Raw genomic sequence first — 27,545 nt, forward strand, 5'->3', positions numbered from 1 at the left:
TATGGCAGGCATGTTTCGGTTACTAACCTTAGGCAATTAAGAGGTCTCCCTACTTTAGAATCACGCAGGAAACTACACCAGCTGCAAATGCTCTTTAATATTGCAAATGGTAGAACAAAGATGTAAATTCATAAGTTACATGCAGTATAATAGCGCAAGGCCAAGGAGATGGAAACACAGCAAAACGATTCTAATGCCACTAGTGAAAACGAACGCTTATCGTTTTTCCTTCTTTCCTCGAACCATAGCCGAATGGAACGCGCTTCCATGTGAAGTAGTTGGTTCATCATCAGCCGATGCCTTCACATCTGCCATACACCCTTACTTGTAATATTTATTGGCAGTGATCATGATTGTACTATTCCTTTTTTCTTTTTTTTCCCCTTGCATAGAGCCTGCATCCTAAGCAAGCCACTATTTCCCACTCCCTACATTTCTATTACCTATCCAGATTGCTTGCGTTCGCGGAAAGGTTCCGTAAATTTAACCCTGCACCGATATATCAGTTTCTGAACAGCCATTGTTTGTTTACCTTTCCCGTATGTTTGCTTTAGATGATTTCAATTAACATCCGGAGTCTTGTTTGTTATCTTCATCCTGAAATATCTCTTCCGCGTGATGGCTTATGCCTACAGATAAACGTTGTGGTGTTTTTTTTCAGCGCTATTGTGCCGCGGTATTGTCGCTGAAAAGGGGGAAGGGGAGGGAAAAAAACTACCATTTCGTGAGAGTACGAGTTATGTGCATTACTAAAGATTGTGTACTTTTTTCTTTTCTTTCTTGTGCTCGCCTCTAGTTGTCATTCAGCCATAGATGCTTTTTGAGTATTTTCATACAATACTATTGTTGTTATCAATCTCGTTGACTTGAATGATTCTTGTGTATATTTATTCTTTATGAAATCAATGTACCCACTCCTGCCATGGCTTCCAAAAGGCAGCCGGCAGTACCTGACAAATAAATAAATAAAATAAAGTAACCGGTGGCCATGACGTCAGCCCGATGCCGGTGGCCGGCAAACAGATTGGCCACGTGCAAAAACCGAGCCCGGCTCGACCCAGAAAGCCAAGATCGGGCCTTCGTCTGTTTAACTGGCCATGGGCGTCTGCCCAATTTTCTGCCGAACTCATTTTTTTCCTTGGGATTCGGTCGCTAGCTTAATGAGAGTAGGGCCCCTAGGGCACTCAACAACCCCCATCAGCGTAAGGAGCGGCTGCGCGGTTAACGAAATAGCACATGTACTATAAGGTTTCCCTACTTCTTTCTTAACAATGTTTTGCACGATTAACTTCCAACTGGATTGGATTGGGTTGGATTCTTTTTGCCAATGTGGCCTGACAAAGCGCTGGATGCACATAGAAACGGGACACAAGTGCAATTTCCAGGATATTTTCCTGTCAACCGTACAACCGGGAGAAATAGTCCAAATCCGGGAGTCTCCCGGGAAATCTGGAAGACTTGGCAGGTATGAACATACTCACGCTTGTCAAACTAATTGCTCAACGCATTCCGGAAGATGATTCAAATATGTGCGTCTCTGAAGGTGTAGACATTTTGCAACGGCGAAAACGACCTTGTAGTGCTTTGCCGACTAAACATGTAGATTCTTTCTTGAAGGCGGGGGTCCCTAGTGCCTTCTGACAAAGAAGGTGGCTTTGCTGTTTTGCCTTCTGGTACCTTCAATACCAAGGCCACTCTAGCTATTGATTTCGTTTTTCGGCGAGCGGACAGTATTTCTCTCACTAAAGTAAAATCCGAAGCAAAGAGGCTTTGCAATGTGGTAAGCTTTGACTAACTAGCAAAGTCGGTTGAAAAATCAGCAAAGCTGAGCTTGGACTTCCTTTTAACTGCTAAAACCCACAAGAATGATTGCCCTCTATGAGTAATTGTAACTGAAAATGGGTCTTGGCAGAAATCTGCTGCCATATTTCAGCAAAATAAGCTTAATCTACTAACCATTGACGACCCTTATCTGGTAAGAGACTTGGACACTGTAATCGGGTTTTTAAAAGGAAATAACAAGCGTCTCAGGGCTTTTTCTATCCATGTGAAAGACCTGTGTTATTCCCTCCCACACGAGATGCTAAAATGTGTAGAAGGATGCATCGACAACTTTGGATCGATAGCATTCCAGAACGAGACACGAATTGCGGTCAGTGGGTTTTTGGAATTGTTGACATTTTATCTTAAATCAACCTCTCTCTCTTGGGAGGAAAGCCAGTACATTCAAAAAAGTGGAATTTGCATAGGTTCATGTCTTGCACCTGTCCTCAGTAATATTTACCTCGCAAATAAAGACCACACTATTCAGACTTGTCTTGATATCTCCTTAGGTGCTAAAGTGTGCAGATATGGAGACGATTTTTTAGTTCTCATCGAATGTCCAGAGGAGGTGTTTGAGCAGGCTGCAGGGTAAGTGTTAGATGTATTCAGGCAAAACCTGCATCCGTTGGAGCTGACACATGAGCTACCTGAAAATAACTGTTTAAGGTTTTTGGAAGTCAAGCTGTGCTTGTCCAGCAGACATTTGTGCTGGTTATTCGAACCAAGGAGCAGGAAACCGCTTCTCTCTTTCAAGTCGGCACATTCGAAATTAGTCAAAAGAGGAATCGTTAATGTGTGCCTCGTCAATACCCTCAGGAGGTCATGTCCTCCGCATTCTATGCAATGTTTTGATGCTCAGGTTGACCGCTTGTTATCTGCCAGATACATGAAGGCTTTAGTATCAGCTGTCGCAGAAAAGCTTTTTAAGCAAATCAAGCGGGGCAAAAACAATTGAGCACCACATCCACCACTGGAAAAGAAAAAACTTGCAGTACTTCCATATATACATGATGTGTCCCACAAATTGAAGAGTGTAGGGCAACGCACAGGAGTTGCGGTAGTTTTTTCGCTCCAGAAAAACTATCGATGCTGTGCAAGTTTGGTTCACAAACCAGGCGTGGTCGTTGTTCTGTGAAACACAGGAATGGTTTAGTGTTCTGCACCACTGGCGTGGAATATGTGATTCCTCTCTCCTGTGGAAAAAAGTACGTGGGACAGACCAGCAGGTGCCTAAATGATCGTCTTAGGAAGCACCATAACAATGTGTACAACACGATACAGGGTCATCTGGGCATTCATTGCCGTGATCACGGGTGTAAGCCCTACTTTGACAAAAGTGAAGTGCTGGCTAGACATAATTTACAGCGGACACGTCAAATCATTGAGGCAGATTTCATCAGTAAATTTGATAGCTCGTGCGTCAGTTCTCCTTGGATTGCACTTTCATCTCGGGAAGTCGCATATCTTAACAAGGTTTGAATGGCAAACAGCCAGTGTGCATTGTCAGCATGTGGCTATCATTATCAGCATTGGAAATGATGCTCCAGTGTTTTGCTGACTATTCAGATGTTGCGCATGGTAGTACCATATATATTCATTCCTTCGTGCCTTCATGCATAAACTGTTGCAAGTCAGCACTGTGTGCGTGTCGCTCTCTCGTGTCCCTGTCTTTTTTGCACTGTTTTTTTCCAATGAATCACCCAACACCCCCTAGCTTCCATGCCAAGCTGCTTGAAAAAAGTGTCTAAGCCTGTGGCACACTATGTAAGAGCATGTCTTTTCTCTGTAGGAAAAAGCTTTTGCGAGCCCACGGTCTGGGAACATGAGTCTCAACAGATCGGCAGTTTGTGACGACGACTTGTATGAATAACAGCTACTAACCACCTTCAGAGTCCACAAGATTTCAGCGTCTGTGACCATCTCATAGGTCTTACAAGCACCATCTAAATCTATCACCTGCGACGAAACCATGCGACGAAACCATAAGCCAAACCTTTCGCTTATGTTAGCATGTCGTTAGTCTATCCTTAGGGCAAGGTAGTTTAGTACCACGCTTCCTGCTGCCGCCTTCATTGAGGCACTGAGCTTCGCACTCTTCTGGCAGCTCTTGAGAGCCAACTCACCCATTGCCGCAATGTTGAACGTTTTTTTCACATGGTTTACATGTGGCTCGGTGCAGATCCGTCATGTCCGGCGCAACCCAGTTTTTGTAGCTGTCATTGCTAAGCCACCCGCTTTGAAATTTGCACTTCCCAGGCATTATTCCGGTGTTTCTCAGATGATCCCTCTGACATTCAAAGATGAAAGTTCACCTTGAACCTCCCGTTGTGCACAGGCGTCCATCACAACACAACACACGTGCACCCACACACTAGATACCACATACAAAACGCAATGCATTGAATACAGTATAGTATACACACAAGAGAATACCAATTGGACTCCTGCCAATGTGACCAGCAGCTCAATGAGAATCCGCTATCCATGTAGTGTTAATGTTTGTGCGAAAAATTATCAATACTGCGTAGGAGCCAATTGTTAAAAGGGCCCTGAACCACTCCTCAGGCTTGGTGAAATAACATAGTCCGCAGGTAGCATACGCTGCTGTGAACATCGCAGCCAAGTTTTGCTGTCGTACACAGTGCGTGGAGCTCGCAAGCAGAGCGCGAAGTCACCTTTCTCTCAAATGCCCTCGTTCAACAGAGCCATGATCCTCACTCTTCTGTATGTTTTATTGTGCAATAAAGCACATTCCAATGCACGGCTGCTATTCGTCGCTGCCGTCGGTTACACCGCGGCCACCGCGGGGTGCCGCCAGAGTCCACTGGCTAAGTGCACTGCGGCTCTGTGAGGACAACCGCATTTGGCCTTACGTTTAGCACGGCATCGACACCAAAATCGGAAATTTGAACTGCGGGCCACGGTGACGTTTTGAAGGTAGAGCGTTGTGGTCCCGCCCCACTCTGCCGTAGCCTTCGCAGTGCAAGGCATTGAAGAAGGGAAGGGGAGCACAGCGGAGGCTGTGTTTGATTGCCAATAACTCCACTTCGGCTGAATGCATTGAAGTACTTTTTGCAGCGAAGTATTTCTGAAATAGCCTCTTTTCACCTCAAATGGTTTTCTCCACTTCGACAAAAAGTGGTTCAGGGCCCCTTTAAGTGTTAGATGCTGTAATTAAGACTCATACTTTTGGTATCTGGCAGTACAAGGTATTTTTTTTTAGTTTCAGCTCCAATGGTAGTACAACGATAGCGGATATTCGTCTAACTGCTGGCTACATTAACAAAGGCACTGAGCATCAGTGGTAAAGTTGCTCCACTATAGCTCTCTTTATCTTCACCTCGCACGCAAGAGGGAAAGTGGGACAAGGCAAACCGATGGGTGAGGAGTGAAACGAACGATAGGGTGAGGAAAGCAGCATGAACACTGCCAGCTGAGCCAGCACTGAAGCATGGCACGCGTCTCTCACTCCATTCACAGTTTGACGTGGTGAAGCCTTTTAATTTTTCCGTGCAGTTCTGCAGAACGGAACCATGTGTGCTCGCACCAGCGTATTGTTTCTCAAATGAGGAGTTTGTCAAATCGACACCAATCTACCACAGAAAGGAGGTCGCAATGTCGATATCAGAGTGTATTGCTCATGAAATTCAAGGATTTTCAAGAAAAAAAATTCTAGGACTTTCAAGGGCCTTGAAAACGCACTTTTCAATTTCAAGGGTTTTCAAGGATTTCAAGGACCTGCACGCCCTCTGCTCAAAGTTGCAGCGCAGACTTGTTGGCTGCATAATAGGCTTGGTCACCAGTTCACAAAATGGGTTCAACAAAAATGAAATGGCTGCCAAAGGTAAGCTACACCACAGGGACGGAGCTGCTATAAAGGTCACTTACGCAGTAGCTCTTCCAGACACTGAGGGTCGTGAGACACATGTAGAGCTGTTGAAAACTGATGGAGCACCTGCGGCAGAAGTGCTGTGCGTAGTGAATTGCCATCTTCAGACAGGCGGGACAGAAGGCGGGCAACCTGTTGAAGAGTGCGCTGGGATGATGACGATGATGCAAGGAGCCGCACTAAAGCAGCTTCCACTTCACCTGAGGGCAAAGTAAAAGTTAAGGCATGAAACCATGATTACATGAATAAAGCTGCAAATCTAATAGGCGAACAAGCTAAAGCCCACCGTACTGAGATAGGGTAATTTTTTTATATATGCATATTATTGGTTTCAGCCACTACCGGGTGGGTTAGGAGCATCGTTTACATAATTGCAATAAAACACAACATGAACAATACATTATGTACTATCGCGCTCAGTGTGAGCTGCAACACGTCAGCTGTGGCCCGCAGCTACACTCTAGGGAAAAAAGTGGAGAGGGTTTCGCCATTCCAGAAATGCACATCCCCCCGTGCTTTACACTTTCTGCTTTCTTCATGGACAGATAATACAGTGGCCCGCAGAGCAGCCCGTAAATCCTTAGCCCTTAGCACAGCATGCTTCGTCATGGCGCATGCTGCCCAAGCTTCGTAACTATTATTTTTTTTTCCCTCTTTTTGTTTTTCTTTTAATCCGCGATGGAGCGATGGCTGCTTGATGCGCAAGTGTATTATGGCTCCACAAAGAAAGCAGACGATGGAAAGCAGGGGTTATGCGCATTGCTCAAATGGCGACACCCTCTCCACATTTCTTTCTCTAGAGTGTTGCTGCAGCCACTGCTCTCATGTCGCAGCTCATATTGAGTGTGACAGTACACTTCCAAGCTTAACAAACACATCCTACCTTTATGCATAATCACAATGCACATACAAAATAACAAGGCCCTGTGAGCAATATAAAACAAAAACACTTAAGCAAATATAAATCGATTTTACACAATGATATGCAGAAATGTTTTTAAAAATCAATGAAAGACTTGACACTGTGGGCATAGAATAGAAGATAAGCACAGATTTCTTTTCATCTTACCAGCCAAATATTTCTGTATGCGAAGTATTAAGTGGCAGACTGTGTCTCTGGGAGCTGAATAATGCCATCTTTGTTCATCATGTACTAACACCTTGTTGCGCCTCTATAAGTAATGCATGCTATTGATGTTAACATAGTTCCTATTGAAGCGGAACAATAACTTCAGCCTAGTTGTATGCTACCATTCAGCTAGCATAAGATAATTATTCAAATTTAGCTTTTCAAAGATGCAATCTGTACAACACCATCTCGCTAGAATAAACCTAATAGCTCTACAGTATACTCTCTCTATAGTCTGTCGCTCAACCTGGACTGGAAAGGTTTCCACAATCCCAATGTATTTTAGCGTTGGCCACACAAATGTTAGATATGGTGTTTTACTGGCTGGGCTGCAAGCTGCAGCTTCAGATCACAAGCTTTATTTTTACATTTAAATAATGGTCCATGATGTGATATGGCCAACTCCAGTCATTGATATACTTACCTTTAGATTCTTAAACATCACAGCTATGGCAAGTACTTTAGGATTGACGGCATAAATGAAATATAGTATGTGATGTATCTTATTTTTTATGCTAAATACCACAGTTTGCAGGGGCCCAGTGACGCAGGGGCCCAGAAAGCAGGGGCCCAGTGACGCTCTGGGACAGTGGTGTTAGTGCTCGGAACACGGTGCCAATGCAGTGCACAGGTTTAAGGTTAGCAGACACATGTGACTTTCTCCTTTCTGCTCTTAGTGAACATGAGGTCCTTTCAAGTCCTTCGACAAGAAAAGATACGGACAAATCAGTCCACAGACTACGCACCGCTAATAATGAATTACAAGTTCCACAGGCCACTTATGCAGCTTCTTCATAGAGACTGCACGCTGTTAATTAATCATAGTATGCAAACAATGTGATCCCAAAAACAAGTCTATGAAGAACTCACCGGTCCTCAACGCAATGGCTTTGCCCACTGCTGCAGCATCCACGCCCGCAATCATTGCCAAGACTGTTAGCTGTGCTTCAGTGTTCTCTGGGCAGCTGCTACTTGCCAGGCACACCTGCATTATAATTTTTACTATGAGAGTGGGGCCCAAAGGATCCATCTTTTAGGCATATAACCACTTGTTTAGCTCTGTTTAAAGTGTTTTGCTGATGATCATACAAATGTGACACTTAAGTCGACGGTTACCGTCAGTTACACATGGTGGTGCCACACTCATGGTCAAAGTTATCGCACCTGGGAGCTTAGGCCATATCGCTTCTAATTCTACTCTCTGCTAAGTAGTTACTGCATGGCCTACAGACCAAATGTGGCTTGAATACGCAATATTTTTCTAATAATAAACTAAACAAAATGGAAAGAACAAAAAAAAGACATATTGAATCATCATGAACGCAAGACTCGTGAGGCCAGGAGAAAGTGCTTCCAAAAACTATGGAAGGCAGCTAAATTGTGATGTATACTTCATTTTATACTTAGCAGGACAACTTAAGAAATTACACTAGTGCATCCATAAAAGTATTAATTTGAGCGTTTTACATCCCAGACAACCCTGGACGTCCTCAGGACGTCCTCAAGTGGTACTAACGTCCTCGGAGTTTTTATGACGTCCTTGGTACGTCCTCAGGACGACATTCACTGGTTCATCCTAAAAACATCTTCTGCAGGACTTCTTAAGGATGTCTGATTGTCCAAAAAACGTCCACTTCAGGACCTTTTTAGGACATTTAGTTTTATGTTAGAAGAGACCATGAAATTGAAATTTTTACAATTATTTCGGTTGATGAACGAAAATTTAGAGGCTATACTTCATGTGAGGTCGTTATTATGCCATCGAGCTCGATTTTGATATTTTTTCTTTTTAAGTGGAGTTAAACTCTGAGCAACTGGTCTTGATGCCTTAATTACGACTGTGTTTGATTGAACCATTTTTTTGCAACTTGTATTGTTTTGAGTACCCGCGAGCGATAACAGTTGTGGGAGAGTGAACCAGCGAGGTATCTCACGATGTCGGCGACCAAGCCACCCCCTTTACTTTCCTTGGGGCCACATTGGCACTTTTGATTTGAAAAGTCAAGCCAAGCCAGTCCAAGCCAAGCGCAGCTTTGAAGAAAAACATGGCAGCGGACAGCGGGTAAGTCTCGTGTTTTTTGGGGTGGCAGAAAGTGGAACGTAGATATGTGTGGGGAAGAAATAGACGCATTAGCACATGTTTTCACTTAGCGAACAGCGTGGACAGGACCTTCATTAATTACATTGTTAATCAGACGGCTTCGCACGACTTTGCCACGGAGCTCTTTGTGTCGGATGGAACAGGTGCTGGAAATCGCGGTGTCGCTTTGCCTGTAGAACAAAATAATATCACAAAAGCTATCGCCATAGGTTTGTGACGTTTTGTGCCTGGTCGCGATAGTGGACAGTTTCAAAGTGATGATTTCATCGTTTCTGGCGATCGCTTTTCCATGGTTCAACAGCGCTGTAACGTTACTCTCAACCTCTCCGCTACCACAACTGCCTTTCCACGCTGCTTTTACCGACAAGAGCATTGTTGCAAACAACCAAGCAGTCTGAGATTTTAGCACTGGCCGGCGGCAAATATCGCGCTATCACGGCCTCAAAGCTAGATGTAGTTGTACTTTTTTTTTTCTAAATCCTGTCACGGCTGAGAAAGTAAAAAGTATTATTTGTTATGGAAAAAACGATTTTGCGAGTGGGTTGATTATGCCATAAAGAGCAACATTCAATCAGCAGAGGTTGCTTTGGTGCTTCGTACAATAATTTTGTGCTGCAGTGCTTCCAAGTACGTGGCATAAACTGTTTTGTTATTTCTCTGTGTCTGAACGTAAGTTGTTTTTTGACAATGTGCTGTTTATTATTTCTTTCAGTGTCTCTTATGGGCTCTCGCTGTTCTCTGTTTTCGGATGAAGACATTTCAAGTGGTGAAGACTCCTGGCTTTATCACGCTACTTTCAACCTTTCTTGTCAGTGTGAGATGCGCCATTATTAATCAAAATTAATAAAATAGGTTTGTGTGCATCGCTATGGGTCTACGTTTTCATTTCGTGTGGCCATATACTGAGCCCTGTGCAACAGGGCTAAAAAGTATGCTCTGTCAAGCAGTAAGTGCATATTGCAGTATTAAGCCTGAATTTCTGACTTAGTGGACGAAAAACAGTGAACTTCAGTGAACAAAATAAAAGGATATTGACTGGGCGCAGCGAATGCCTAGGTCTTCAAAATGTCCTGAATCGTACTGAACAGATCCTCGAATGCTTCCTCAGGACGTCCCGAGGACGTGCCGAGGCCGGACATGTGGACTTGATAGGGATGTGTTGAGGCTCATGTGGGGACATCCTGAGGACATCCAAACGTACTCAAATGTACGTACTGAGGAGGTCCTGAGGATGTCATTGTGTTGTCTGGGATAGGGGTGTGCAAATAAGGTTTTTTGAGACCGAATCGAATATGAATCAAAAGTGCCAGTAGTGAATTGAATTGACTATGGAATAGTTTTCGAATAATGAATCGCCAGTATCCCATTTTATTATAAAATAATATTCACAACTTAGTATTCTTGAAAGTTGGCAAGTTTCTGTAATTACATAGTAGGTTATGAAGCATTGGTTATTAGAAGCACAAACGGAGCATTAGGCACAAGCACATAGTTTCTTTGCGTGCACAGGGCTCTTAAGAGAGTGCAAATGATCGCTGTACAGCCTGTAAAGTATCATCATCATCATTTATTAACCCTTAAGGACCCTTAACAGGGCATTACATAAGGGGGGGGACAGTATTTAAATTACAAATAATGAAGCGAATGCTATTTAACAAAGAGCCAACTACGTTACAAATACAGAGCGCACACACACAAATGTTTTTGCCATTTTGTTCACTTATAATGAAGTACAGTAATAAGCAGTGAAAAACACAAGGCAAGAAATAACGATCAAACACAAGGATGGGATGGAGCAAGTAATTAGGAATAAGCTAAGAAATGAATAGATACTTTATAATAAGAGGGTGACACAAAACCGGACATTTAAATACAAGTCACAGTGTGCAAAGCAAAATATAAATCAATATCTTCTATTGGACAACGTCTGTAACATAAATGGTGCGAGAAAACAAAGAATGCGTAGTTCAAGTTATTTAACAAAGAGTGTAGTTAAGGACTGCCTGAATTTTTCTGGATTTCTCTCAAGAGCAACTGCTTCGAGAAGGCAATTCCAGTCTTCAATGGCTGCGGGAAGAAATGATTTGTTGAATGCAACAGTCGAACCATGAAGGCGTTGGACGCTGTTGGAGTTGAACAGGCGGCGAGAAGTTCGAGCGGGTGGCAGTAACAGTGTACCATGCAGGTGAGAAAAGTTGTGATATAGTTTATGGAACAGACTGAGTCGTGAGATTCTGCGTCGTACTGCTAAAGAGGGTAGTTCAAGAGATGATTTGATGTGGGTTACGCTGGCGTGTGTATTATAGTTCGATGAAATAAATCGGGCAGCACGATTTTGGACCGACTCGAGAGAGGTAATTAAATAATCTTGGTAGGGGCTCCAAATGGAAGAAGCATACTCGAGTTTGCTCCTAACGAAGGTTTCATAGGCTATTTTTTTAATTTCTGGGGGGGACAGACGTAGTGTTCCTTTTAAGTAGCCCAGTGACCTTGAGGTATCAGTTACAACACTCGAGATGTGCTCCGACCATGTCAGTTTAGTGTTAATGAGGACGCCTAGCTATCGGTACGAGCTAGCATGTGATAGAGCTGTAGAATTAAGGGAGTACTGAAAGATCAGATTAGTTTTTTTGCGTGAAACAACCATGCATTTGCACTTCGAGGTATTCGGCTTCATCAACCAGCGCGAGCACCACGTTTCGATTAGGTTCAGGTCGCGTTGTAATAATGATTGACCACTACTGTTTGAGATTCGACGATATACAACGCAATCATCCGCAAAGAGGCGAACAGATGACGTTATTCCAGATGGCAAGTCATTTATGAAGAAAGAGAAGCGGGCCAAGAACTGATCCCTGAGGGACGCCGGATACTACTTGTGCAGCTGTTGATAGCTTACCGCCAATAACTGTGAACTGAGATGGTGCTGTTAGAAAGCTTTTGATCCATGACAAGGTAAGCAGGTCAAGATTAAGACAACTGAGTTTGGCCATGAGACGACGATGAGCTGAGCGATCAAATGCCTTTGAAAAATCAATGTAAATGACATCGTATGGCTACCTAAGTGACATAGCCTTCTCCACTGCACAACTTCTCATGTTTTATGTCTATACAGTGCAGTCCACTTATAACGATATCGAGAAAAACGAGAAATTCGATCATTATAGCCGATCATTGCTATATCTGCACTGCCGAAAAAAAATGCCGAATATACCTTTGCAGTCCCGAAACCGAAACTGCCACTTGCGATAAAAAAATCACGACGTTGTAGAAAGTAGGCCGTGAAAAATAAAACTTATTTATACCTCTAAATAGCGTCTCAATCGTTAGGCATGCTGAAATAGAAATCTGCACTTGCTTTCGCGGAAGTTTCGGATTAACAACCACCGTGCGCATCGCGTCCATCTGCTGCGCGAACAGTGGCAGCTATAGTTTAGCGTGCATGAATTCAATGAGCCACTCGATCGACGACGTTGCACTTTGGTTGAACTTTGGGGTCGGTGTCAAAGACGGGCCATTGTCAATCTCGTCGTCACTGCTGCTGCTGTCGTCGACTCCGTCGCACAACGCCGCCATCTGTCGCGACAACGATCGCCCCGTCGGAGTTTTCTTCGCAGAACGAGGCAGCACTATTTGCAGTCAGAAGCTCTTCCATCGAAGCACCACCTATTTCATCATCGGTACCGACATGCTCCGAGTTCGGACACCACCGTGTTGGTTTCGCCCATGAGGGTTTCGTCGTGGCGCACGAAGCCCACCTTTTCCGTTGATCGGCATGGACACTGCTTCTAGCCTTCATGATCGTGGTGCTCCTGGTTCTCATAATTGTCGATATCATCCACTGCGCGAGTTCGTACTTTGAGTCTTGCAAAATTTGCAGCTTCGTCTCGAGAGACGTAGCTTTGCGCTTTGTTGGCACACCTCCCACTGCTTCCATGTTGCATTTACGCGCTCGCTGAGAGAGGGAGATTGTAAAGGGAGCGTAGGCCACGCAGTCGCTGCTTGTTTATTGCTTTCTCCTCCCTCTTGCAAAATCAGTTTCGTCTCAAGGGGCGCACCTGCCGCTGCTTCTGTTGAGAGAGAGTGCAGCATGGAGCGCAGGCGCCCCTCGCCAGAGGAGGCATTGCCTTCGCTTATCGCCTTTCTACTGCCCTCTACTCGCGCGACCGCCGGTGACGCGGGGGCGAAGCAGCTGGCACCATCTTGTACACGCTGCACCAACTTGTGATGCTCTCCGTGGCTTTCCGCAATCGGCACGCAGGCGGGATGCGCTGTGCGGTAATGGCGCCAGATATGAATTCGCGTAGGCAAACTTTTCGCCCCGTCTCGGTTAAGGGCAACGTAGGAATGCAATTTTCACGATTATTCTGCATGAAAAACACCGCCCAGAAGCAAAATTTCAATTGTTATGTCCGATAAGCGGTGAATAATATATCGTTACATATGGTTTTCTTTCTCATAGCCCTAATGCATAAGTTGATACTCTTAGCTCAACTCATCGTTATAACCGATATATCGTTATATGTGGTATCGTTATATGTGGACTGCACTGTATACTATGCCCACGGGGGTGAAAATTTATATTCTTGCTCCAATTTTATGTTTATTAGGGTAGAATTGACGTTTTGAAATATTTGAAAAGTATTCGAAAAATATACGTATTTATGAATAGTGACTATTCTATTCAAAGACCAAATTGAATAGGACACTATTAGATTTGTTATTAAAAAGTTTCAAATATTAGCACACCCATTGGTTCGAAGCGAATAGTTCCAGGTTCGCTACAGTGTGAGAGTCTGTCATCTCCGTGCAAGCCAATGCATGCACGTGTTGCACGAAGTCACTGTCCATGATGCGACAAGTTACACAAACGTAGCTGTCATTTGCCCGAGATGTTCAACTATCAGTTGTGATTGAAAGCGACTCCACTCCGCTTGCAAAAATGTCCCCGAGCTTCTTTTTCACCTTCAGGTCTGGAATAATGGCTCTCGAGAACATTGTCCGAGATGGCACGGCATAATCCGGCATAGCGAACTTCATCATGTTGAGGAGACCCAGTTCTTCGACACTGTTTTGTGATCTGTTGGGCTTTTGGGGCCGATGCTTTCATTTTCGGCTTGAAACTGTCGGCTATGGGTGGCTGTTGGCCACTTGCCTTGCTTGCCCCCTTGAGCTTGGATGGCCTTTCGCGTGCATCCCGCTTCTCTTGGCAATCCTTGTGCAAGTCCGGCTGTCTCCTTAAGTGCGTTGCTAGGGTTGTTGTAGTACTTGCCGGGGTCTTCAGGACTGCCTTGCATTTAAGACATCGAGCTTCGGTTCCTGGTGGAATCTTCACAACAAAGTTGCAAATCGGATTGCTGGCCGCATGCAAGTCCCCCATGGTGCTCTCTGGAGTGGTCCAAGGCGGCTGGGATTGATCAGAAGCCGCTGCGGCAGAGGCAGAGTCACTCACTAAACGCAAACGACCCCACCACCACCACGACGAGATGCATTTTTGTACACCTTTGTTCTGAGTATACTTCTGTTTTCCTGGCTTGGTTTGGATTGGATTGGGAAAAGTATTACTGAATCCAAAACCAAAACTTCCAAAAACGCCTTCTCCCTGCCACATGTAGCCACATTCGTTCGAGCTGAATACTTCCAAATTTCCAAATAACAAAATTCGAATCGAAGCGAATACCGAATAGCGCATTATTCGTTCCACTATTCGAAAATATCAAATATTCGCACAAGCCTAATAGTTTTACAGTGCACTTGTTCTTTATGTGCGACCGTCTATATGGAATAACTGCTTCATATCTTACATGTACAATGTATGAATGCATGATTACATTAAATTACGTATCACTTGTGCATCTTTGTGCACTTATCACTTTGTGCTTCTAATATGCAACATATGTTTTCGTCGCAAGCACAAAAGGTGCGCTGTGGCCGCTGGTCATAGAAGTGTGTCACTACACTCATTTGGTGGTTAAATAGGTTCAGATCTGCGACGACTTTCACTTAACAAATACACACTAGTTTGCGACAGAAATGTATAAGATCTAACGTTACATCGAGGTACAGAGTGGTGGAACAGCAATTTGACTTTTTGGTGCAGGCCTGGTGCAGACAAAAATTTAATTTGGCGCAGCGACAAGCACTTTGAGAGCAGTGTCCAACATACATCTACATACCGGATATAGTCACAATTTTAACTAAATAGTCAATAAAAATAGTTGAACTGGCTTTATGCACGTCTCTCAGGCATTTGGGCTAAGAATTACCAAACTAGTTTCATTATTTATATTAGAATGGCTTTCCATATGTGTGTATAAAGCTGCTTCTATCATTTAGACTCACAACAGGCATTGCATTTTCATTGCATGCATGCAACAGGCATGGCATTGGTGCTTCAAGCAAGCAAGAAAACGAAGGTTTACGGAACTAGGGCACGTCAACACGACCACGCCCAAGGACATGTGCGACTAAAACGAAGTTACACTCAAGACATCCACACGTCTTTTCTAATGTGCACAATCTCTCCTGCATAAATGTACCATGAAGCATGAGAAAGCTGACCAAATAACCAACACGAAATCTGTTCTTCCAATTGTGCTGGGTTGCAAGGAAGATCCCCACTCATAAGCAAATTATATGTCAGCAATTCAGTTCACGTAGCATTACAAGATACTCTTAAAGTGGCACCATGAACAACAATGTTAAAGGGACACTAAAAGAAAATATTAAGTTGAGTTAATTTGATAGCTTATCTGTCTAGAAGTCTAGCATTGTTTTCTGGGCGCCAGTATACGATTTTGCTGCATAGAAAACTGCCACTGTATGTCCTGGCACCACTCTTCGATTTGAATCGCCTGTGACAAAAATGAGGTCATGGTGTTTTCTCCACGTCACCACCTGTGCCGCTATCTGCGAATCAACCACTCCTCTCTCAACTTGCATCAGTGGTGTTCCTCGAACCGCCCGCCTCCCAGCTAGCAGGCGGCTGGCACCGCCTGGTGCCTCAACATCACACCACTTGTCACGCAAGAAAGATACCATACACCCCCGACAGGCAGTGCCACTGATTTTCCATTTTCGTCATCTTCTCACTTACAAAAGCTCTGTTCTCACTATGAGTGACAAATCCGTTATCTTAATCTTTCAATCTAGCTCGACTTAATATTTTCCTTTAGTGTCTTTTTAAACAATGTGGCTGTATATTATCCAAGGCTTCTTTTTGATCCGATATCCTACTTGAGCAAGCTCTGTGCCACACAGGTATGAGGAATACCGAACTGCAGCACAAATTCTACAAACAAAAAGGCAATACAGTGACACATTGGAACATCTTCTGAAGAGAAATGCTAGAAAAGTGCAAAAGCAGCAAATGGAGAAACGACGGTAAGGTCCCACCAATGACATCGACAATCTCCGTAGCTATGGCCACTTCGCTGACTTTCAAGTTGACGATGACAATGACAGTATACTTTAGGTTTTGGTATCAGTTTCACTCCCAAGGCAGCATCAATAAAGAGTCTTTCCTTCTAATACTTCATTTGGAGCAGGCTTGGTGCAATTTTATTTTTAAATGTCATTTTCAAGCAGGATGGCACAAAGGCTCACCCTTGGCCCAATTTCGTGCAATTGACATAGTGTCAATGTTCCCTAAAGAGAGGCGCATATACAGTGGCGCATACCCGGTTACTCAAGTTTGCGTCAAAGAGGTTCATTGAAGAGAGTGGCACATGCCCAGTGACCCAAGTTGGCCCGATGGTTTGGTTTCGAACCTGGGGCGCTATATACGTAAAGCTATTCCAAACTTTTCCGTTCCAATTCTGCAATCAGCCCTCCACGGTTGGTCAAAAAGTTTTCGGGCCACTGCCCAACTTTGCTTGTCTGTCACGCGGCGTCTCTAAAACCGCAATAGCTCCTCATCTGATATATGACGTGTATGTACTGATTATGCATGATTAAATCAAACACAAGAAAAATTATTCCCGATTCGACGCCTTTTCACTATTAGCCCTCTGCTACCAGTCAAAAGTTTTCAAACTGCCCCCACTTCGCCTGTCTGTCATGCGACGTCACAAAATCGGGAAAAATCACCGCGTCAGTGGAGTGTACGCATTAAAGATGCATTAAAATGCCACAGAAAACTGCATTTTTTTCTCAATAGCCAGAGACTGTCTCGTTACAAAAGGAATAGAAGATGGCTGCCCACCGATCACTCAGGCCCTCGATACTCGCACCTGCCGGTGAGCATGGGTTTATTTACGTACAATAAGCATTTTTGTGTGGCAGTAAAATGGTATCGAGCCCTTTCGGAATGTATACGACATCGCTCTGCCAATTCTTCCTTGCTGAGGACCCATTTTAGTGGAATTCTTAACCTTTCTTTGCACGTCACTGCAATTTTCGACCAGCCACCACAAGTAAGGGGAAGCAGACCCCAAGTGAAGATGCGGGCACCACCCTATTCATCCGTTTATCTATTTTCACTGCGATGGCTCATCCCCATCGAATCCCTCTCCACTTGGGCGTGCTCCTCGCCTCCTATCAGCCAATTAGATAAGAAAAACTGCTCTATGTAGGCAATGTTATTTGTTTTAAAAGCAAACAAAGGTGACTTCCTATAAAAGGAGAGTGTTTGATTGGGTTATACAAACAACAATACAGGTCACTCCCCAATGCTTGTGTCAGCGGTTACGTAAATTTGATGTCAGCAGGTTGGAATAAAAACAGATTGGAATACAGTGGAATCTCGATACCATCTTCACAGGAACCGAAAAATAAAGCGTATCATCCAAAAATAGTTTCATCCAACATATCCAAATCAGTCGTATTATCGGGAAAAGAATAAAAAATGCATCATCCCGAAAAACGTAAGACGCAGAATCTTATCAATGAGATGTTATAGAGCCACCTGATGTCAGTCTCTAGGGCTCTACCTCTACCTAGACAAAAGCATGCTAGCTCAGGGCCAACCTCTCTGCCTTCCTTCAACTAAATTCTCTCTCTGACGGACCACCCAGTGAACCAAGTTGGCAAGGGTCGAGAAAAACGTTAGAGATGGACATAGATAAACGAAATAAATAGTACCAGAAAGTGCTTAAGTATTTTAAGAATGCTAATGGCATTGAAAAACATCTACATGTATGCAAGCATTTGAAATTTCCATTTTCTTCTGTTACGATAAATGAAGTGCAGGTTTCTAGCAATCTGTGAATTAATTTTTTTATGCAAAGCAGACACAGGGCACTGCTTTGCGAAAATTATGCATAGCACCCAAGTTAGAAACATCTATGAAAGACACTCACGCTGTTGACAACGTCTTGAACAGCCATTTTGACCAGGTCAGGAGCATCAGGCATCCCCGACAAGGAAAGCAATGTCACAGCTTGGCCCATACCTGCATGTCAACAAAAAAAACAGGTGAACCATGACAATGCCCGTCACGGCTAGATCTGTCATTGGTGTCCTCCAAACTAACTGCATACACGTCTAAAGGCTGACTGCCAAAAAGAAAAAGTTGCAGCAACATCCAGCCAGAAGAAGCACAGACGCAAGGAGAACAGCCCTTCAACAGAGAATGCACACACGGACACATGCTCGAGTGGATACCCAAAAGTAACGAGAATCATTTTACTGAGACAGAAGGGCAGCTAATCACTATACAAGGGCCTCTCATGCTTTACCATACTGGGTGCCCACTAGCCATGTCCTCACTAATGACTAGAGACCGGATGTTTAGGCACAAAAAATGCGGGTTTAGGCATCTACAACAGGCACTTATGCTGTCATTTTAGGACTATATAGGTGCTAACTGTCCTTTAGGAGTGTATATGCTTAAATAAAAAGAACTTTCGCTGTGCATCTGAGCATAAATTATCTCTTTTAAGGACACAGCCCACTAAACCCCGGTTTTGTGAAACTCATTTCATTTACCTCAGAATGAGGAAAGTTCTGTAGCTTCTGAAATCTATGGTGACTAGAAACCACGAAAAAAGTTGTCAAAGCAGTGACAAAAAAGCACAATCTCAAAATTTTCGGGCTTCACGTTCTGCCCTTTTTCCCTGAGTATATTAGTTTGTATGCAAAAAAGGAACACACCAACATCCACCCAAGTTAACAGCACACACTTGGACTTCGGAATGCTCAATAGTCCAATGCCCTCTCGAATCACAGGTGTTCACCAGTCAGAACCTTCGATAGTTTTTGAACATACTGAAGTTTTGAACTAACTCTCGGCAGAAGGTCCACTGTGGATGGTGGCAAACCTTTCCTGAAAGTCCAAAATGAGCCCCACATTCCAGGCCAAAGTTGCATCCAAGCAATCAAGTTGATATTGTCGGCTAAAAATGTGAAGTGAACACACAAGTACCTTCAAATGTATCACCGCATAGAGCAGTTTGAGCTCTTCTCACAGCGATACACTCATCTGCTTCAAAGCTATTAATAACAGCCTTGACACCAACAAAGTGTTTTTTAATATTTGGCTGCCTTCAGCCAAGTTCCCCAGTGGGTGATGGCATTATAAACAAGATGAGGCTAGGGAAAAACACAGAAGAGAATGGATTTTTAGGCTCTGAAAATCTTATATAGGCACCAACACCAAAATGGGCATTTATAGGCACAATAAAGGTGGCATTGAAATGTTTCTAGGCCCATAGTTCGTGCTTATATATTAAATAGGCACGGTAAGACCATAAGAAATTTTCCTAAAGTTCTGGTCTTTACTAATCGCACATGTGCACATGAAGAGTAACCTATCCAAAAGTTCTATTGAATTCCACTCACTATAATATAACACCACTGACGTTGAGGACCATGGACAAAAGACGAAGGCTTGATGTGGTTTACCGCTCCATTTTACAGGCAGTGACAACAGCAAACCGATAAACAGTGCCTAATATACGAACTTCCCTTGAGGACATAAGAAAACTAATAGAAATAATTTGTTTAAAACACAATATACATTATAGGTAATTTTATTACAATAAAAAATCTAATCCGTACAAGATCTGTAATTTGTCGGACTTAATGTTAATATATAAAATAAATAGAATAAAAGGCAACCCAGAATATGCATGAATGACTTGCAGATAATAACTTGATACAATATGCAAGAAATAATCATCTCAGAAATACATACACAATGACATTTATTGGGCATGTGGCATAACGAGTAAAAGTCTATTTCATGAATGATGTAGAAAAAGACAAAATTCAGGGTTCGTACAGGTTTACAAGTAAAAAATTCAAGGATATTCCAGGACTTTCCAGGACCTGTCACAGGTTTTTCAAGGACTCAAAGCAGCATCCAAAGTAGGATTTCTTTACTCTAACATTTCCAAAAATGACTAGTTTTATTGCACTTACAATAAATAAATGGATATCACAATTATAATAAAAATGTCTAGCCTTGATAACTTCTCAAGATCACAACACAAAATGAATGCTTACAACAGCGGCTGAGATTTCTCCAGTATAGGGTGGGTAAAGTTCACCAAAAATATTCAAACCAAAGAAATAAATGTATATCCCAATGATCTTAACGTCTAGCCTTGATCACTTTGCAAGTTCACAATACCAAAAAAAAAGTTCCCAAAAATGCACCCAACAGCTACTCTGACTTCTCCAGTATTAACTGGGCAAGTTTAATGAACATTTCCAAACCATTCGGTGTAGCCTTGCTACACAACCATTATATTATAACAAATAGATGTATATTGTAATTTTGCAAAACATGCCTTGTCTTGATTATTTCTCAAGTCCGCAACATTAAAAATTAACACAATGAACACTCACAACAGCTGCTCAGGCTTCTGCAGTATTAGCTGGGTTGGTTCATCAAATATTTCCAAAACATTCAGCATACCATATTTTTCGGTGTATAAGACGCATTTTTTTTTTCTTAATTTTCCATCGGTGTGTCTTATAGAACGGTGCGACCTATGTACATTTTTTTAACTGCCGTCATAATCGAATCCAATGATAATTATGGCCACGCGAAGCGGGCAGGTTGACTTAATTGCTACGGGTTCTGTGCGCGCTATCAGGTTCTCGTGATCAAGTTCCAAAACGCCGTGCGAGAAGGATGGAGCAGCAACGCAAGCGGCGGTAGGCCGACCGTGAGTCGATCGACCCCGAAGTCGTCGCATATGCACATAGCTGTCAAGATACGGTGCACGCTGCTGCGCAAACTACGCAGTTGCTTCGAGAGTACAGGCAGCCCCCCCCCTCCCTCCCGGGCTGCCTTCCCGCTTTCCTCCCTTGTGCGCGAGTTGGCTTACCGTCGCATGCTTTCACTCGCACATACAGCATATGGCGCGCAGGGACGATGTTATCGCCCTTGGACTTTACACGAAACATCGCGGCAACCACAACAGCAGAAATGCGCCTGGAGTGGAAATATATGGCACCCATACGCTTGCGCGTGACCCGCATTCCCAGAGTGAAACGTCACTAACTTGTTTAAATCGCTTACCGAAAGAACAGGTGCGTCTTATACACCGATGCGAATTGTATACTTTTTTTTCGGAAAAACTGCCGTTTTGAAGGGGGTGCGTCTTACACAAAGGTGCGACTTATTGACCGGAAAATACGGTTATATTATTGCAAAGGCACTGAGCATCAGTTTTAAAGTTGCTGCACTATTGCTCTCTTAAGCTTCACTTCGCGCGCAAGAGTGAAAGTGGGAAGGCAAGCTGACGGGCGAAGAGTGAAACGAACGTATTGTTTCTGAAATGAGGAGTTTGTCAGATCGACGCCGATCTACCACAGAAAGGAGGTCCCAATGTTGAAAGCAGAGTGCATTGCTCATGAAATTCAAGGATTTTCAAGGAAGGAAAAAAATTCCAGGACTTTGAAGGGCCTTGAAAACACACTTTTCAATTTCAAGGGTTTTCAAGGATTTCAAGGACCTGTACGCACCCTGCAAATAAAAACGGGGCAGGCGGGCACTGCGAAGAAGTTGGAACGATGAGGAGCTCTCTGTCTGGTTTCTTCGCGTATCATTAGTTTTTCTACATTTTGATGCCGAAAACCTCCGTGCGGACTCGTTACCTTCATCACACATCTCCAAAGACCTTCTACTCCACCGCTTCGTGCTGCGGGCGGCGAGGACTGACTGGATAACGTATCTTTCATGATCGGCGTGGAGACCAGACCTCTATCAAGAAGAGCTAGTCGGATGGATCACCTCAAGACCAAGCGGTCGGCTCGACGAGCACAGAATACAAAGATTCTGCAGGAAGCTCGATTGCTGCTTACAAATCCTACCGTGGACAAGCCCAAGCTTTCAGGTATTTTTGACCGTCTGTCTGCTAGCAACGAGCTCTTAAAACTTAACGATGCACTAGAAGAGCACATTGCCGACGATGAGCTCGAAGCAGAATACGTCACTGCTGCAGAATATAAGGATCAAGCTATCAGTATGCTTGCCGAGATTCGGTGCAAGATCGACGCTTTGGGACGTGTGGATAGTACAGTGGAGACTGCTTCTCAGAATCCAAGCCCGACATTTCCTGACACTATGCCCAGAATTGGCCCAAGGCTACCGAATCTTGATATGCCAACATTTAAAGGCGACATTCACAAATATGCAGCTTTGTGGGAGCAGTTCAAGCAGAATGTTCATCTCAACAACGCTATATCGACAACGACGAAGTTTTTCTATTTACGGCATTATCTTGCCGGGGAAGCGGCAGCAGCCATTGCCGGTTTACCGACTTCTGAAGCTTGCTATGCAGATGCCGTAGAACTTCTCAAAGAACGTTTTTGCGATCGTAAAAGGATAGTGCAGCACGACCTGACAGCGCTTCGCCCTCTACCTCAAGTAAAGTCCGGAAGCGACGTACACGGCCTCAAGCAGCTGTATGATGTCGCGCAACTAAATATCCGCTGTCTGACTGCACTAAACGTACCCACTCTCAGTTTCTCTACAATGCTGAGTGATATTTTACAGAGGCACTGCCATACGAGATCGTTCTCGCATATACGCGAGGAAAGCGGAGTCAGACAATGTGGGTCTGATACGAACGTCTCGGAGCCAGCGCTAGCAGCTGCAACATTGGAAGCGCAGTTAAAAGAGCTGCTCATGTGTTGAATTGCATTCAACACGTTTGGCAATGCATCCCCAAGTTCTGCTGAAGTACGCAAAGTTGTTAAAGTACCACTGCGTAGTCAACACTGTGACGACATCCATATTGCTCAAGCAATTATAGTTCCAGTTATCTGTCACAACATTGCTGCACCGACAGCTGATAACAACTTCATTCAGAAGCTGCGATGCGAGGGCAAATTTCTGGCTGATGAGAAGAATTTTCTTGAAGCGGAGACTGAGAACGGCCTCAATTTGTTGATTGGAGCTGACCATCTTTGGGAAATCATGACGGGAGAAGTTGCAAAGAGCATAGAAATTCCAGGACTGGTCACAATCAACACGGCATTCGGATAGACACTGCAAGGACGGAGTCGCCAAAAAGCCTTTCTTGACTGCGACGCTAAAGTTATGGTCTGTGTTCTGCGAGTAGAAACTATTACTGACAATGACACAACCTCGCAGCTCGAAGCAATGGGCATCACAGATTCTAGCGAACCTCCCTCTACTGAATCCATTGCACGCTTCCAAGGAACAATTCGCAAGAAAAATGGCAGATACACTGTGGCGCTGCCTTGGAAAGAAGATGAGAAACAGCTACTTGGAAGCAACCGTGATACTGCGCTCACATGTCTACAAAAACTGGCAAAGAGGCTATCGATGAATGAAGGATTATTAGAGCGATACGACGCAGTCATCCGACACTACCTGGAGCTAGGACAAGCTGAAGTGGTACCTAAGAATGTTCCTATTGATCGGGCCACCTATTATATGCCACATAGGGAAGTTATACGAGAGGAATCGCTGACCACCAAGCTCTGGGTCGTGTTCGACGCATCGTCACACGCTCAAGGCTTTCCATCACTCAACAACTGCCTGGATAAAGGGGTGAACCTCAATCCAGAGTTACAAATACTGCTTCGCTTCCGGTGGTTTCTGGTAGCCATCAACTCGGATATTGAGAAGGCATTCTTACAAATTGAGATACAAGAGACCGACCGAGGTGCATTCCGGTTTCTCTGGTTTGATGCCATTCCCGTCAGCCAAAACAGTAACATTGTCAAATGGCGCATGACCCGGGTACCATTTGGATCAACATCAAGCCCTTTCTTGCTCACGGCCAATATTCATCACCACTTCGACAACGCTTGCGAGGACAAAGCGCTTGCTTCTATTTTGAAGAAGTCCTTTTATGTAGACGATTTACTGGTGGGTGCAGAGACATTCGAAGATGGTCTGAGCATCTATGAGTGATCGAAGGCAATTATGCAAGATGCCGGCATGAATCTCAGAAAATGGATGACCAATAACCAGCAACTACAGAACATTTTCAACAACCAGGAGGAGCAAGTGGAAGGTGCACCAAGGGAATCAACTGCAGTTTTGGGAATGCAATGGAACACCGAAACTGATTACTTCAAATTTTCTTCCAAATCTATAGCACAATATTTAGCCTCAGCTCAGCCGGACACAAAACGTACGCTTCTCAAGGCTGCTTCCCGAATTTTCGACCCTCTTAGTATTCTCTCGCCTTTCACCATCACTGCAAAGCTTTTGTTTCAACGCCTGCGGGTTTTAGGCCAGTCTTGGGATGACCAGTTACCAGAGGGGATCAAGACGCCATGGACAGCATGGTGCACAGACGTAATACAGCTTGGCTTCATCAAGATTCCGCGCTGCGTGAGAGATGGGCTATATGGAGCAGTCGAGAAGGCAGAGCTGCATATATTCATCGACCCCAGCCTGAAGGCTTATGGAGCATGTGCCTATTTGAGAACAGTTGATGACGGCGGAAATAGAGCTACATCACTAATAGTAGCGAAGTCTCAAGTAGCACCTACCAAGATTTTAACACTGCCGAAGCTCGAGCTAATGGCCGTGGTAGTAGGAGCCAGATTATTAAAATACATCCGCTCCATCGTGGGATTCAACGTATTTTCCCTGCATGATGTGGACAGATTCAACGATCACACTGAGCTGGATCCGGGGTGACAGTAACAAGTTGGGTCAGTTTGTAAAGCACAGAGTGAATGAAATTGCAGCAGTTGCTGACCCACTGCTATGGCATTACTGCCCAGGAGAAGACAACCCGTCAGACTTATTGCCTAGGGGCATATCTTTAAAGATTCTACGTACATGTCGCAGCTTGTGGAGGGGACCTGAATGGTTAACCCAGCCAAGATCAACCTGGCCTACAGACTCGGACATGAGCACACCGATCTACAAAGTTAGAGTGTGACACGCAACATGCAATTCTTGAAGCACCGAGAATAGTGGACACCCTGATTGACTTAAGGAAGTTTGGCAACCTACAGAAGCTCCTGCGCGTCACCGCCTGGTTATTTCGATTTGTGGATCGATGTCGTCATATTCAAACGTCGCCCGGTGGAACTATTTCAACAGAGGAGCTAAACAAGGCTGAAATGTTCTGGATATGTCGTGTCCAGCTCGAAGTATTCACGAATGACATTGAACACCTTCGGCTTAGATAGAGACACTGTCCAGAAACACTCCGTACTGCGCGATCTCCACCCTTACCTTGATCACAGCGGGCAGCTTCGACTTGGTGGCTGACTTGAACGAATGAACACTACGTATGACGAAAAGCACCCAGTTATTCTACTGCAAAGGCATCCCTTCACGGCCTTAGTTGTTACTGAGGCTCACTGTAGAGCTTTACATGGCGGTGTGGCAAGCACTATGATGCAGATTCGACAGCGTTACTGGGTTATACGTGCTCGACAAGAAGTTAAACGGATCATCAATGCTTGCTTTCTCTGCAAAAAATACAGCGTCAAACCTGTAACGGTGCAATATGCGCCAATGACTGAAGACAGGCTTCTCCCATCATGGCCGTTTGAAGTTGTGGGATTAGACTTTGCAGGCCCACTATATGTAAAGCAACATGAGACTGATGAAGTTACATACAAAGCTTATATTCTGTTGTTCACATGTGCGACCACGAGAGCTGTACGCCTTGAATTGACGAGTGAAATCTCTACAAGCTCCTTCTTGCTAGCGTTCCATAGGTTTTTGGCTCGTAGAGGAGTGCCCACAACACTGTACTCCAATAATGCTCTCGCATTTAAGAAAGCATCGCGAGACCTATGGAACATTTGGAACACCATGAAGAGCTCTCCATTTGCATCTTTGCTCTTGATGCATCGCATAGAATGGAAATTTATTATGCAAGGTGCGCCTTGGTGGGGCGGCTGGTGGGAGAGACTTATCCGATCAGTCAAGTCATCTTTATGCAAAGTGCTGGGAATGAGCAAGCTCAGCAGTGAACAAACTCACTGTACTGCTGGAGGTAGAAGCGGTTATCAATTCAAGACCCCTAACCCATACGTATACAGACGCTAGAGAGCCTTCTCCACTATGTCCTGCTCATTTTCTGGTCGGGAGCTCATTTCTTGCCTCTCCAGAGCGAACCAACAGTGACGACGAAGCTCGAAGTGCACAGGCTACACGACGTGACCTCAGCAAGAACGTCACGTGATACTGCCAGAAGCTCGTGGACCACCTGCGGATCTGATGGAAGAAAGAATACCTCCTCGAGCTGCGGACACTTCACCTCTACCCATCGCATCCTAGTAGCAGTCTACAAGTAGATGATGTAGCACTCATCGAGGAGCCTAACATCTCTAGAGGTATTTGGCCACTGGGACGAGTCGTGGACGTCTTCCCTGGTCTAGATGGAAACATTCGAGCCTGCCGTGTGAAAGCTCAAGATGGCAAGTTTATAAGAAGGCCAGTGCAGAAATTGTACAAGCTTGAATTGAACAACGCTACTGTGGGGCGGGAGTATGCAGAAAAAGACAAATAAACGGGGCAGGCGGGCACTGCGAAGAAGTTGGAACGATGAGAAGCTCTCTGTCTGGTTTCTTCGCGTATTGTTAGTTTTTCTACAAATGAAATTTGTTCGAGAATGGATTCACAAGAATGTGAATGAATTGGCTAGGCTTGTGAAAGAGAACCCGACTGTTCATAGTACAAGACACGAGCCACTCTGTTCATACAAGACATGAGGCATTGACACAAGAATATCAGGCAAATCAAATACATTGAACAGACATGCAAAATCAAACTTCATCGGAAACCACCCAAATGAGTCATGGATAATGCCTAGGAAGGCTAGAAACCAAGGGGATGAAGTGTATTGAGAATAAGTGAATGGGAAAGTGGAATGCTAGGCAGAAATCAACAGGCAGCACTCGGTAAATTACCCACGGAACATTACACCAGGCTGCTGAACATATGCAGGGAGTACCAACTACCATGCACCAAGTTTCAAATAAAAGTGTCTGTGCGTATGAAACCAACAGCATGTTGTTAGCAGTAACCTGAAAAAGCCTCCTCTATTTTGTATTAATCAGTTTGTCATAATTATTTCTCTTTTGTCGTCAACTAGAGTCACAGAATGGGTGCCAACACAAGGGAAGTACAGTCAGGGAATGGCTGAGAACTAGGAGGCGTGACAAAATTAGGAAAACTTCTGGCATAGGATGGTGTTAACTAG

At 44.2% G+C, this 27,545-nt stretch overlaps 1 protein-coding gene and 1 long non-coding RNA gene across 2 annotated transcripts in view; one reads left to right on the forward strand and one right to left on the reverse strand.

Moving 5' to 3' along the window:
* Positions 1-27,545, reverse strand: part of LOC119443978 (uncharacterized) — a 238,883-nt gene that overhangs the window by 165,798 nt on the left and 45,540 nt on the right. Inside the window, exons 4-6 of the mRNA XM_049662323.1 lie at positions 18,243-18,334; positions 7,713-7,827; positions 5,713-5,913 (exon numbers count right to left, since the gene is read on the reverse strand). Of these exons, the coding sequence (XP_049518280.1) occupies positions 5,713-5,913; positions 7,713-7,827; positions 18,243-18,334 (408 nt within the window). The remainder of the gene's footprint in view (positions 1-5,712; positions 5,914-7,712; positions 7,828-18,242; positions 18,335-27,545) is intronic.
* On the forward strand, positions 8,457-9,812 carry LOC125942315 (uncharacterized). Its single transcript, XR_007464996.1, has 2 exons — positions 8,457-8,904; positions 9,656-9,812. It is a non-coding gene; the product is annotated as an uncharacterized LOC125942315 (long non-coding RNA).

The sequence above is a fragment of the Dermacentor silvarum genome, chromosome 1 (assembly GCF_013339745.2).
Source record: "Dermacentor silvarum isolate Dsil-2018 chromosome 1, BIME_Dsil_1.4, whole genome shotgun sequence".
NCBI classification, from domain to species: domain Eukaryota; kingdom Metazoa; phylum Arthropoda; class Arachnida; order Ixodida; family Ixodidae; genus Dermacentor; species Dermacentor silvarum.